Raw genomic sequence first — 14,762 nt, forward strand, 5'->3', positions numbered from 1 at the left:
GGAAGGGAAGGGAAGGGAAGGGAAGGGAGAGGGAGAGGGAGAGGGAGAGGGAAGGAGAGGGAGAGGGAGATGGAGAGGGAACTGGAGAGGGAGAGGGAGAGGGAGAGGGAGAGGGAGAGGGAGAGGGAGAGGGAGGAGAGGGAGGAGAGGGAGGAGAGGGAGAGGGAGAGGGAGAGGGAGAGGGAGAGGGAGAGGGAGAGAGGACTAAGAGACAGAGAGGTCAGTGACCATGGAGCCCAGAACATAGGAGCAGCTTACATCATCAATATCAGATCCATTTAACATTATTTTCCTTCTGTCCTCCCCTTACCGTAATGTCCAAACTACAAATTGAGACACAAACATTAAAGAAACAACTGTTGAGCTTAAACTGTTCAGTTGAGTTGGGTTATGGATTGAGCTGTTATTACAGTATAACAAATTAGGATATTGATTTGAAGAGATTTGCAATCAGTTTTATTTTATAGTGTTTGGCATGTTTTTGACCAAAATCATATTTGGAATGAATTCCATGAATTGCCATACCTGTGGATGAAAGAAAATAACAATCTGTTACTGTAAGTAACTATAAGTATTTTATCTCAGGACACAACACTGAGAGGAGTTAAAGGAGAGTGTTCCCAACCAAATCTCTTCCCCTTACCTCATTACCCTTCTCTGTACCCCCTGACCCCCCTGCCCCTAGATAATTATCCTGGGCAAAACTCAATTCCCTCCAACCCTCTCTCTCTCTCTCTCTCTCTCTCTCTCTCTCTCTCTCTCTCTCTCTCTCTCTCTCTCTCTCTCTCTCTCTCTCTCTCTCTCTCTCTCGCTCTCTCTATCTCTCTCTCTCTCAAACATGATTGGTCAACTCCCCCCTCTCATTCTCTCTCCCTGCTTAAATACTTTTAACATAAAGAGGGAGGGAGGGAGGGGTGGGGGAGGGGAATTGTGTGTGTGCACTCTGTTGTCACTGGCAGGCAGAGCTAGAAAGAGAGAGAGAGGAGGGAGAGGAGGGAGAGAGGGAGGGAGAGGGATAGTTGAGTTGTGTCCCATACATGGAGACAAAAAAGGCAGCGGTGAACACAATGTCTGCTCTCTGCTCTCTGCTCTCTGCTCTCTGCTCTCTGCCCAACAGGATTATCTAACTGCTGCGTTCAGATAGAAAGAGAATCTGCAGGCATGAATAGGTAAGAACAGCTTCTCTCTCCTCTGTCTTCAGTGTTGGAGTGTTGTGACCGCAGCGCTGTGCTGTGTTTCTACTGTAGCGTGGTAGGAGGTGGCTGCTGCCTGTCTGTGTCTGTTTGACTTGGCTCTATCTCTGTGGGTGTGAAGGAAGTACAGGAAGCGTGGACTTGTCTTTGGCCGCTGGCCACCATGTACATTCCCAAGCTCAACATCTCCTGTTCTGTCTGTCTGTCTGTCCATCTGTTTAGCCCCTGTGGGGTTCTCTGTCAATCTCTCTTTCTATAATTCTTTCTCATCGTCTGCACTATTTAATATTTCTAGAAGTGTATAAATAGCTCTGTTTATTTCAAAGCGATTTAGAAATTAGTGTACTGATAAAAGTGAATTTAGAGATGTCTGTGTGTGTCAGGAGAAGGTACATGAGTTCAACCCACTCCAGACAGAAGTCTTGTGCAGTCCATTGTTCAGGGACAGCCGTGCGCTGAGTTTACTGCATAATATTCACTTCCATATGATCAGACCGCTTTATAGAGAGTGTCACGCTTTTTATCGCATTGATGAAACATGCTAAAAATCCACATTACAGATTTAGGATATTCATGGAATGAAGTTGTTTTTAAAAAATGAGTTACCTTTAAAAATATATATATATTATCATTATCTTCCAGTTCTGTATGTAACGGAAAATTGCACATGTTCATTCTGACTTTCAGCATTAGTTTTTCAATATTCAGCCTAATACTCTTCTAGCTGGTCTGAAACAGGATGTGGAATTTATCCATTATGTTTTGTGGACCAAGTATTTTAAATATGTGCATCTTTATAGACATGAATGTTTGCCATTTTTATGTAAGATTTGTTCAATTCTCTGTGAACTGATAGTCCTGTTGGAGAGGCTATAGTTATATTAGATCAACAAATATAGAAAACGCAGCAGGATTACAATACATTTCATCTGAGTACATGATTTCCCTAGAAACGCTTGACTTATCTTCCCTGGAAAGCTGAGCAAAACAAAAATGTCATGTCCTTGTTTTGAAATTTCCTTTAATTTGTATCAAGAGTATATCTGAAAACTGGAAAATAAGTCAGTCAGAATGCTGTGGGTCAAACGTTGTTGTTGTAGGAAACATTGTTTCCCATTATTTTGACTACTTCTACTGCCTTATTGTGTTACAGTAAGTCTCATGAGAATGCAGTCTTTACAGCCCTAGCTAACACACAGAGCAACAGAGCAGTCTTTACAGCCCTAGCTAACACACAGAGCAACAGAGCAGTCTTTACAGCCCTAGCTAACACACAGAGCAACAGAGCAGTCTTTACAGCCCTAGCTAACGCACAGAGCAGCAGAGTAGTCTTTACTGCCCTAGCTAACACACAGAGCAACAGAGCATGTCTTTACAGCCCTAGCTAACACACATAGCAACAGAGCAGTCTTTACAGCCCTAGCTAACGCACAGAGCAACAGAGCAGTCTTTACAGCCCTAGCTAAAACACAGAGCAACAGAGCAGTCTTTACAGCCCTAGCTAACACACAGAGCAACATAGCATGTCTTTACAGCCCTAGCTAACACACAGAGCAACAGAGCAGTCTTTACAGCCCTAGCTAACACACAGAGCAACAGAGCAGTCTTTACAGCCCTAGCTAACACACAGAGCAACAGAGCAGTCTTTACAGCACTAGCTAACACACAGAGCAACAGAGCATGTCTTTACAGCCCTAGCTAACACACAGAGCAACAGAGCAGTCTTTACAGCCCTAACTAACACACAGAGCAACAGAGCATGTCTTTACAGCCCTAGCTAACGCACAGAGCAACATAGCAGTCTTTACAGCCCTAGCTAACGCACAAAGCATGTCTTTACAGCCCTAGCTAACACACATAGCATGTCTTTACAGCCCTAGCTAACACACAGAGCAACAGAGCAGTCTTTACAGCCCTAGCTAACACACAGAGCATGTCTTTACAGCCCTAGCTAACACACAGAGCATGTCTTTACAGCCCTAGCTAACACACAGAGCATGTCTTTACAGCCCTAGCTAACACACAGGGCAACAGAGCATGTCTTTACAGCCCTAGCTAACACACAGGGCAACAGAGCATGTCTTTACAGCCAACGCACAGAGCACTAGTCTCAGCCAACGCACAGAGCCCTGGTCTGAGCCAACGCACAGAGCACTGATCTCAGCTAACACACAGAAAGCAGTGGTCTCAGCCAACACACAGAGCACTGGTCTCAGCGAACGCACAGAAAGCAGTGGTCTCAGCCAACACACAGAGCACTGATCTCAGCTAACACACAAAAAGCAGTGGTCTCAGCTAACGCCAGAAAGCACTGGTCTCAGCTAACGCACAGAAAGCACTGGTCTCAGCTAACGCACAGAAAGCAGTGGTCTCAGCCAATGCACAGAAAGCACTGGTCTCAGCCAACACACAGAAAGCAGTGGTCTCAGCCAACACACAGAAAGCAGTGGTCTCAGCCAACACACAGAAAGCAGTGGTCTCAGCCAATGCACAGAAAGCACTGGTATCAGCCAACACACATAAAGCGGTGGTCTCAGCCAACACACAGAAAGCACTGGTCTCAGCCAACACGCAGAAAGCACTGGTCTCAGCCAACACACAGAAAGCAGTGGTCTCAGCCAACACACATAAAGCACTGGTCTCAGCCAACACACAGAAAGCACTGTTCTCAGCCAACACACAGAAAGCACTGGTCTCAGCCAACACACAGAAAGCACTGGTCTCAGCCAACACACAGAAAGCACTGGTCTCAGCCAACACACAGAAAGCAGTGTTCTTTTGGTTGTTTTGGGGAGGTAGTCAGATTTAGAAGGCCCTCTTTAAAGCCCTGCTCTCTGACCACAGCCTTACTGTGTCCATTCCTGTCTGCCTCAGGCTAATGAATATATGTGGTCAAATATATTGGCACCCTTGCACTTTACAATTGAGTGCAATGGAGCAGAATGCTCATTTTCCTATTTAAAGAAAATGGGTGAATGCCAATTCTTACCCTGTGGCCACCTGCAACGTTGACAGGTGAGATAAACGACACAGTAAATGAGAATTATTGTGTCCTACAAAATGTATTTGAATTGTGAATAACTTAGTCCAGGACACATGTGACTTGGAAATGAAAATTCAACATTTTGGTTTAGATTCTTCTTCTTCTTTGTCCTATGAAGTTGCAAATCAAACAAATGCACACATAAACAACAAAAGTATTTTCAATTTCAACTTATTTTAGAAGAAATAGTAATTTATGCAATGGTGCCAATATATTTGACAGTTTTTGTACCGCTGTGTGTGAGCGAACGTGTGTGTGACTCAGTCTGGTAGACAGTAGGTGTTAATGTGGACGTGTGTGTGACTCAGTCTGGGAGACAGTAGGTGTTAATGTGGACGTGTGTGTGACTCAGTCTGGGAGACAGTAGGTGTTAATGTGGACGTGTGTGTGACTCAGTCTGGGAGACAGTAGGTGTTAATGTGGACGTGTGTGTGACTCAGTCTGGGAGACAGTAGGTGTTAATGTGGACGTGTGTGTGACTCAGTCTGGGAGACAGCAGGTGTTAATGTGGACGTGTGTGTGACTCAGTCTGGGAGACAGTAGGTCTTAATGTGGACGTGTGTGTGACTCAGTCTGGGAGACAGTAGGTGTTAATGTGGACGTGTGTGTGACTCAGTCTGGGAGACAGCAGGTGTTAATGTGGACGTGTGTGTGACTCAGTCTGGGAGACAGTAGGTGTTAATGTGGACGTGTGTGTGACTCAGTCTGGGAGACAGCAGGTGTTAATGTGGACGTGTGTGTGACTCAGTCTGGGAGACAGTAGGTGTTAATGTGGACGTGTGTGTGTTTGTTAAACTTGTGGGCTGCTGTTTTTTCATTTATGTTGTGTGTTTAGAGTGTGTGAAATGGTTAGTTGATGCCTGTGTATTGGAGTGTGTGTGGTTAGTTGATGCCTGTGTATTGGAGTGTGAAACGGTTAGTTGATGCCTGTGTATTGGAGTGTGTGAAATGGTTAGTTGATGCCTGTGTATTGGAGTGTGTGTGGTTAGTTGATGCCTGTGTATTGGCGTGTGTTTGTGTGTACGTGTGCGTGCAAAGCAGTTCGACAGATACAACGACACAGAGTTACACATGGAGTAAAACAAACATACAGTCAATAATACAGTAGAAACAAGTCTATATGCAATGTGAGCAAATGAGGTGAGAAGGGAGGTAAAGGCAAAAAAAAGGCCATGGTGGCAAAGTAAATACAATATAGCAAGTAAAACACTGGAATGGTAGATTGTCAGTAGAATAATGTGCAAAGTAGAAATAAAAATAATGGGGGTGCAAAGGAACAAAATAAATAAATACAGTAGGGGACGAGGTAGTTGTTTATAGATGGGCTATGTACAGGTGCAGTAATCTGTGAGCTGCTCTGACAGCTGGTGCTTAAAGCTAGTGAGGGAGATAAGTGTTTCCAGTTTCAGAGATTTTTGTAGTTTGTTCCAGTTATTGGCAGCAGAGAACTGGAAGAAGAGGCGGCCAAAGGAAGAATTGGTTTTGGTGGTGACTAGAGAGATTTACCTGATGGAGTGCGTGCTACAGGTGGGTGCTGCTATGGTGACCAGCGAGCTGAGATAAGGGGGGACTTTACCTAGCAGGGTCTTGTAGATGACCTGGAGCCAGTGGGTTTGGCGACGAGTATGAAGCGAGGACCAGCCAACGAGAGCGTACAGGTCGCAGTGGTGGGTAGTATATGGGGCTTTGGTGACAAAACGGATGGCACTGTGATAGACTGCATCCAATTTATTGAGTAGGGTATTGGAGGCTATTTTGTAAATGACATCGACGAAGTCGAGGATTGGTAGGATGGTCAGTTTTACAAGGTTTGGCAGCATGAGTGAAGGATGCTTTGTAGCGAAACAGGAAGCCAATTCTAGATTTAACGTTGGATTGGAGATGTTTGATGTGAGTCTGGAAGGAGAGTTTACAGTCTAACCAGACATCTAGGTATTTGTAGTTGTCCACATATTCTAAGTCAGAACCGTCCAGAGTAGTGATGTTGGACGGGTGGGCAGGTGCAGGCAACGATTGGTTGAAGAGCATGCATTTAGTTTTAATTGTATTTAAGAGCAATTGAAGGCCACAGAAGGAGAGTTGTATGGCATTGAAGCTCACCTGGAGGGTTGTTAACACAGTGTCCAAAGAAGGGCCAGAAGTATACAGAATGGTGTCATCTGCGTAGAGGGGGATCAGATACTCACCAGCAGCAAGAGCGACATCATTGATGTTTACAGAGAAGAGAGTCGGTCCAAGAATTGAACCCTGTGGCACCCCCATAGAGACTGCCAGAGGCCCGGACAACAGGCCCTCCGATTTGACACACTGAACTCTATCAGAGAAGTAGTTGGTGAACCAGGCGAGGCAATCATTTGAGAAACCAAGGCTGTCGAGTCTGCCGATGAGGATGTGGTGATTGACAGAGTCGAAAGCTTTGGCCAGGTCAATGAATACGGCTGCACAGTATTGTTTCTTATCGATGGCGGTTATGATATTGTTTCGGACCTTGAGCGTGGCTGAGGTGCACCCATGACCAGTTCTGAAACCAGATTGCATAGCGGAGAAGGTATGGTGGGATTCAAAATGGTCAGTAATCTGTTTGTTGACTTGGCTTTCGAAGACCTTAGAAAGGCAGGGTAGGATAGATATAGGTCTGTAGCAGTTTGTTTCAAGACCGCAGCTGCTTTCCAATCTTTGGGAATCTCAGACGACACGAATGAGAGGTTATACATGTAATATACATTTGTGTGAGTGTGTGTGTTTACCTGTGGAATGATCTCAAATACTCTCCAAAGTTGAATGTTCTGGGGCTTCTAGGGCAGTTTGGATGGATGGTTGATTACGGTTTTACTGAGGAATGGGTATATTTATCATAATCGTGTTTTATAAGTTACATTTCTTAAATTGCTTGTAAATATTGTAGGTGTTTATCGATTTGGATTTGTAAATGTTGTGAATTGTATGATTGTGGGCAGGGCTTTCCCTGTTTAAATAAAACAAGGCAACAGTAAATGTGTCATCCCCGTGGATGAGCCCCCCCCCCCCCCCCCCCCCCCCCCCCCCCCGCCTTGGCCCAGTGCTGTTTGAGAGATGTCGTGTGTGACTAACATTCAAACTAACATATGGAATGACGTACACAGATCCACAGTCCCGCCTCGATAAAAACATTTTGTCCCAAGATATTGTGGATCTGTAACTGTCTCTCATCTCCTTGTACAGGGTAAGAAGAGTGTTGTAGCCTGTTAGTACTGGCAGCCCCTAACAGTGATGGACAACAGGCAGACAGATGTTAACCTGGACCTGGCTGGTTACTGCTCTCCTCTGACAGAACTACTCTCCTCCTAACTGAGACCAGCTCCACAGAATGTTGAGCCCCGTTGCCCCCTATAGTAAGTACCTACACACACCCCTATATCACAGAATGCTGAGCCCCATTGCCCCCTATAGTAAGTACCATACCCTCACCCCTATATCACAGAATGCTGAGCCCCATTGCCCCCTATAGTAAGTACCTACACACACCCCTATATCACAGAATGCTGAGCCCCATTGCCCCCTATAGTAATATACAGTAAGTACCATACACTCACCCCTATATCACAGAATGCTGAGCCCCATTGCCCCCTATAGTAAGTACCATACACCCACCCCTATATCACAGAATGGTGAGCCCCATTGCCCCCTATAGTAAGTACCATACACCCACCCCTATATCACAGAATGGTGTGCCCCATTGCCCCCTATAGTAAGTACCATACACTCACCACTATATCACAGAATGGTGAGCCCCATTGCCCCCTATAGTAAGTACCATACACTCACCACTATATCACAGAATGCTGAGCCCCATTGCCCCCTATAGTAAGTACCATACACTCACCCCTATATCACAGAATGCTGAGCCCCATTGCCCCCTATAGTAAGTACCATACACTCACCACTATATCACAGAATGCTGAACCTCATTGCCCCCTATACTAATATACAGTAAGTAGCATACACTCACCCCTATATCACAGAATGCTGAGCCCCATTGCCCCCTATAGTAATATACAGTAAGTACCATACACTCTGTATATATATATATATGTAGTGTAGTGTAGTGTACACGTTGTATCTACGTGTAGTGTAGTGTACACTGTATATATGTGTAGTGTAGTGTACACTATGTATCTACGTGTAGTGTAGTGTAGTGTACACTCTGTATATATGTGTAGTGTAGTGTACACTCTGTATCTGCATGTAATGTAGTGTACACTCTGTATCTACGTGTAATGTAGTGTAATGTACACTCTGTATCTACGTGTAGTGTAGTGTAGTGTAGTGTACACTCTGTATCTACGTGTAGTGTGGTGTAGTGTACACTCTGTATCTACGTGTAGTGTAGTGTAGTGTACACTATGTACTATGTGTAGTGTAGTGTACACTATGTATCTACGTGTAGTGTAGTGTACACTATGTATCTACGTGTAGTGTAGTGTAGGGTAGTGTAGTGTACACTGTATCTATGTGTAGTGCAGTGAACTAGAAGTGGAAGAGATGGAAAGAGGAAGAGAGGAAGGGATGGAAAGATGAAGAGAGGAAGAGATGGAAAGAGGAAGAGAGGGAGAGATGGAAAGAGGAAGAGAAGGAGAGATGGAAAGAGGATGAGAGGGAGAGAGGAGGAGAGGGAGAGATGGAAAGAGGAAGGGAGGAATAGATGGAAAGAGGAAGAGAAGGAGAGATGGAAAGAGGAAGAGAGGAAGAGATGGAAAGAGGAAGAGAGGGAGAGAGGAAGAGATGGAAAGAGGAAGAGAGGGAGAGATGGAAAGATGAAGAGAGGGAGAGAGGAAGAGATGGAAAGAGGGAGACAGGAAGAGATGGAAAGAGGAAGAGAGGGAGAGATGGAAAGAGGAAGAGAGGGAGAGAGGAAGAGATTGAAAGAGGAAGAGAGGAAGAGATGGAAAGAGGAAGAGAGGGAGAGATGGAAAGAGAAAGGGAGGGAGAGAGGATGAGAGGGAGAGAGGAAGAGATGGAAAGAGGAAGAGAGGAAGAGATGGAAAGAGGAAGAGAGGGAGAGAGGAAGAGAGGAAGAGAGGAAGAGATGGAAAGAGGAAGAGAGGGAGAGAGGAAGAGATGGAAAGAGGAAGAGAGGAAGAGATGGAAAGAGGAAAAGAGGGAGAGATGGAAAGAGGAAGAGAGGGAGAGGAAGAGAGGGAGAGAGGAAGAGATGGAAAGAGGAAAAGAGGAAGAGATGGAAAGAGGAAGAGAGGGAGAGATGGAGAGCGGACGAGAGGAAGAGATGGAAAGAGGAAAAGAGGAAGAGATGGAAAGAGGAAGAGAGGGAAAGAGGAAGAGAGGGAGAGAGGAAGAGATGGAAAGAGGAAGAGAGGAAGAGATGAAGAGAGAAAGAGATGGAAAGAGGAAGAGAGGGAGAGAGGAAGAGATGGAAAGAGGAAGACAGGGAGAGATGGAAAGAGGAAGACAGGGAGAGAGGAAGAGAGGGAGAGAAGAAGAGAGGGAGAGAGGGGGAGACGGAGAAAAAGAGGAGGTTGGAAGGTTGATGACTTTAGCGGCAGGAACCCTGTTGTTTCTAAACCCTCATTTCACAGGCAGCCACTGTTCTGGTTCAGAGTTCAGGCTACCACTGTTCTGGTTCAGAGTTCAGGCTACCACTGTTCTGGTTGAGAGTCCAGGCTACCACTGCTCTGGTTCAGAGTTCAGGCAACCACTGTTCTGGTTCAGAGTTCAGGCTACCACTGTTCTGGTTCAGAGTTCAGGCTACCACTGCTCTGGTTCAGTGTTCAGGCTACCACTGTTCTGGTTCAGAGTTCAGGCTACCACTGCTCTGGTTCAGAGTTTAGGCTACCACTGTCCTGGTTCAGAGTTCAGGCTACCACTGTCCTGGTTCAGAGTTCTGGCTACCACTGTCCTGGTTCAGAGTTCAGGCTACCACTGCTCTGGTTCAGAGTTTAGGCTACCACTGCCCTGGTTCAGAGTTCAGGCTACCACTGCCCTGGTTCAGAGTTCAGGCTACCACTGCTCTGGTTCAGAGTTTAGGCTACCACTGTCCTGGTTCAGAGTTCAGGCTACCACTGTTCTGGTTCAGAGTTCAGGCTACCACTGCTCTGGTTCAGAGTTCAGGCTACCACTGTCCTGGTTCAGAGTTCAGGCTACCACTGCTCTGGTTCAGAGTTCAGGCTACCACTGTCCTGGTTCAGAGTTCAGGCTACCACTGCTCTGGTTCAGAGTTTAGGCTACCACTGTCCTGGTTCAGAGTTCAGGCTACCACTGTTCTGGTTCAGAGTTCAGGCTACCACTGTCCTGGTTCAGAGTTCAGGCTACCACTGCTCTGGTTCAGAGTTCAGGCTACCACTGTTCTGGTTCAGAGTTCAGGCTACCACTGCTCTGGTTCAGAGTTCAGGCTACCACTGTTCTGGCTCAGAGTTCAGGCTACCACTGTTCTGGTTCAGAGTTCTGGCTACCACTGCCCTGGTTCAGAGTTCAGGCTACCACTGCTCTGGTTCAGAGTTCAGGCTACCACTGTTCTGGTTCAGAGTTCAGGCTACCACTGCTCTGGTTCAGAGTTCAGGCTACCACTGCTCTGGTTCAGAGTTCAGGCTACCACTGTTCTGGTTCAGAGTTCAGGCTACCACTGTTCTGGTTGAGAGTCCAGGCTACCACTGCTCTGGTTCAGAGTTCAGGCAACCACTGTTCTGGTTCAGAGTTCAGGCTACCACTGTTCTGGTTCAGAGTTCAGGCTACCACTGCTCTGGTTCAGAGTTCAGACTACCACTGTTCTGGTTCAGAGTTCTGGCTACCACTGCCCTGGTTCAGAGTTCAGGCTACCACTGTTCTGGTTCAGAGTTCAGGCTACCACTGCTCTGGTTCAGAGTTCAGGCTACCACTGTCCTGGTTCAGAGTTCAGGCTACCACTGTTCTGGTTCAGAGTTCAGGCTACCACTGCTCTGGTTCAGAGTTCAGGCTACCACTGCCCTGGTTCAGAGTTCAGGCTACCACTGTTCTGGTTCAGAGTTCAGGCTACCACTGTTCTGGTTCAGAGTTCAGGCTACCACTGCTCTGGTTCAGAGTTCAGGTTACCACTGCTCTGGTTCAGAGTTCAGGCTACCACTGTTCTGGTTCAGAGTTCAGGCTACCACTGCTCTGGTTCAGAGTTCAGGCTACCACTGCTCTGGTTCAGAGTTCAGGCTACCACTGTTCTGGTTCAGAGTTCAGGCTACCACTGTCCTGGTTCAGAGTTCAGGCTACCACTGTTCTGGTTCAGAGTTCAGGCTACCACTGCTCTGGTTCAGAGTTCAGGCTACCACTGTTCTGGTTCAGAGTTCAGGCTACCACTGTTCTGGTTCAGAGCTGTTGTGAACTGATAGAACTGTTGTGAACTGATAGAACTGCTGTGAACTGATAGAACTGTTGTGAACTGTTGTGAACTGTTGGAGCTGTTGTGAACTGATAGAACTGTTGTGAACTGATGGAACTGTTGTGAACTGATGGAACTGTTGTGAACTGATGGAACTGTTGTGAACTGATAGAACTGTTGTGAACTGATAGAACTGTTTTGAACTGATAGAACTGTTGTGAACTGACTTCCATCAGGCAGACCATACATACTGACCGACCAATCAACACTCTCCTCTGCTCTCTTCAGAACACGTAGACCCAAGAATGTCACAAACCACGGGCGGAATGTTTAGAATACCCTTGGATGCCAAAAAAGACTCCGGAACATTGCTTTCCTTTACAGGACTCATTCAACGCACCAAATACTGGGCTTTGTCTGAAATGGTCTCGGCTAGCTCTACCTGTACACACACACTACAGGGTTTCTTGTACTTTAGCTATAGCTTGAGGTTGTTTCATTATAATAACTGCTGTGTTGTGTACTGCTGTGTGGTGAGTGGTGTGAAGGGTTGGTAACAGATTGCTAGCGTGTCTCTTTCTGGACAGTGAGATGGTAGGAGAGTACACACAGTGGAGTTAGTCACCGTGCTGATGGTATCTGAGACCACTGACACAGAGCGAGTGGTGTCTCTCTCTCCCTACCTCTCTCTCTCTCTCACTACCTCTCTCTCTCCCTACCTCTCTCTCTCTCTCTCTCCATACCTCTCTCTCTCTCTCTCCCTACCTCTCTCTCTCTCTCCCTACCTCTCTCTCTCTCCCTACCTCTCTCTTACTCTCTCCCTACCTCTCTCTCTCTCTCTCCCTACCTCTCTCTCTCTCTCCCTACCTCTCTCTCTCTCTCTCCATACCTCTCTCTTACTCTCTCCCTACCTCTCTCTCTCTCTCTCTCCATACCTCTCTCTCTCTCTCTCTCTCTCTCTCTCTCTCCCTACCTCTCTCTCTCTCCCTACCTCTCTCTTACTCTCTCCCTACCTCTCTCTCTCTCTCTCCCTACCTCTCTCTCTCTCTCCCTACCTCTCTCTCTCTCTCTCCATACCTCTCTTTCTCTCCCTACTTCTCTCTCTCGCTCTCCCTACCTCTCTCTCTCTCTCTCTCCCTACCCCTCTCTCCATCTCTCTCTCTCCCTACCTCTCTCTCTCTCTCTCCCTCTCTCTCTCTCTCCCTACCTCTCTCTCTCCCTCTCTCTCTCTCCCTACCTCTCTCTCCATCTCTCTCTCTCCCTACCTCTCCCCATCTCTCTCTCCCTCTCTCTCTCCCTACCTCTCCCCTTCTCTCTCCCTCTCTCTCTCCCTACCTCTCCCCCTCTCCCCCCTCTCTCTCTTTCTCTCTCTCTCTCCCTACCTCTCATTCTCTCTCTCGCTACCTCTCTCTCTCTCTCACTACCTCTCCCCCTCTCTCTCACTACCTCTCTCTCTCTCACTACCTCTCCCCCTCTCTCTCCCCCTCTCTCTCTCTCCCTACCTCTCCCACTCTCTCTCCCTCTCTCTCTCCCTACCTCTCCCCTTCTCTCCCCCGTCTCTCTCTCCTTACCTCTCCCCCTCTCTCTCCCCCTCTCTCTCTCTCCCTACCTCTCCCCCTCTCTCTGTCCCCCTCTCTGTCTCTCTCTCTCTCTCCCTACCTCTCCCCTCTCTTTCTCCATCTATCTCTCTCTCTCCCTACCTCTCCCCCCTCTCTCTCTCTCTCTCCCTCTCTCTCCCTACATCTCCCCCTCTCCTTCTCCCCCCCCCTCTCCCTCTCTCTCCCTCTCTCTCCCTACATTCCCCCCTCTCTCCCTCTCTCTCCCTACCTCTCCCCCTCTCCCCCCCTCTCTCCCTCTCTCTCCCTCTCTCTCCCTACCTCTCCCCCCTCTCTCTCTCTCAGCGTTCATTGTGAGACTCCTGGTTTTGTTATTTTATTAACCCTTTCTTCATGATTCTTCTGGACACAAATCATGCGAAGAGGAGGGTTAATGTATGTGGTGTACATGTGAACAATCTCACCTACATGTCAGAACTTTCTTTGTGGGGAAGACTAAACATTCCTACTTTCTTATGTTACTTCTGACTTCTAGCACTGGTATTTCAGCTTAGTCACACACACACACACACACACACACACACACACACACACACACACACACACACACACACACACACACACACACACACACACACACAAATACACACACACATACACACACACACACACACACACACACACACACACACACACACACACACACACACACACACACACACACACACACACACACACACACACAGCTGAGATACACTCTTTCCTCATAGACCTTCTATTCACCTCATCTGTTCCCTCATGTCCCCTCTGTGTGTTCGTCCGGCCGTTGTTCCTACCCTCTGGCTCCTGGCTCTTTATCTCTCGTCCAGAAGACCCCAAGTTGGGTCTGCCAGCTAGGGCCGGACCTGAATGAAACCTGAGAGAGATTCCAGGGGCCATGGATACTCCTGGAGGGATTTGGTGCAAAGAATCTGTAATCTGCACTTCAAACAGGCTCCTAAATCAGTCCCAGGCCGATAGCCCAGGAGTGCCATAACCCTTGTTGCTGGGGGCCCCCACTGCTGGTGGAGGGATACCTTTTCTTTTCAACACACCGACATACATATGCCTGCCTGGCCTGACATTGAGTAGAGTGGGGCAGCTCCAAGCCTTCAGCTCCAGCAGATTTTGTAACTCTCCTTTCTGTGAACCCACTCTCTGTCTATCTTTCCTCTCTCGTTTTCTTGTTTCGTTATTCTCTTGTTCTCTCTGTCTCGTTCTCTCTCTCTCTCATTCTCCTTCTCTCTTTTTTTCTATCCTCTCTGTAAATTACTGACTCATGAGGGCCGAGCTGACTTGACTCATAAGGGCCGAGCTGACTTGACTTATGAGGGCCGAGCTGACTTGACTTATGAGGGCCGAGCTGACTTGACTCATGAGGGCCGAGCTGACTTGACTCATGAGGGCCAAGCTAACTTGACTCATGAGGGCCGAGCTGACTTGACTCATGAGGGCCGAGCAGTCTTGACTCATGAGGGCCGGGCTGACTTGACTCATGAGGGCCGAGCTGACTTGACTCATGAGGGCCGAGCTGACTTGACTCATGAGGGCCGGGCTGACTTGACTCATGAGGGCCGAGCTGACTTGACTCA

General features: G+C 47.4%; 1 protein-coding gene across 1 annotated transcript in view; it reads left to right on the forward strand.

The window, feature by feature from the left end:
- The first annotated feature begins 1,021 nt into the window (after positions 1-1,021).
- LOC139417382 (fidgetin-like protein 2) overlaps positions 1,022-14,762 on the forward strand; it is a 29,798-nt gene continuing 16,057 nt past the window's right edge. Inside the window, exons 1-2 of the mRNA XM_071166651.1 lie at positions 1,022-1,169; positions 7,438-7,607. Of these exons, the coding sequence (XP_071022752.1) occupies positions 7,583-7,607 (25 nt within the window). The 5' untranslated portion in view covers positions 1,022-1,169; positions 7,438-7,582. The remainder of the gene's footprint in view (positions 1,170-7,437; positions 7,608-14,762) is intronic.

Source organism: Oncorhynchus clarkii, chromosome 9 (assembly GCF_045791955.1).
Source record: "Oncorhynchus clarkii lewisi isolate Uvic-CL-2024 chromosome 9, UVic_Ocla_1.0, whole genome shotgun sequence".
Lineage (NCBI taxonomy): Eukaryota > Metazoa > Chordata > Actinopteri > Salmoniformes > Salmonidae > Oncorhynchus > Oncorhynchus clarkii.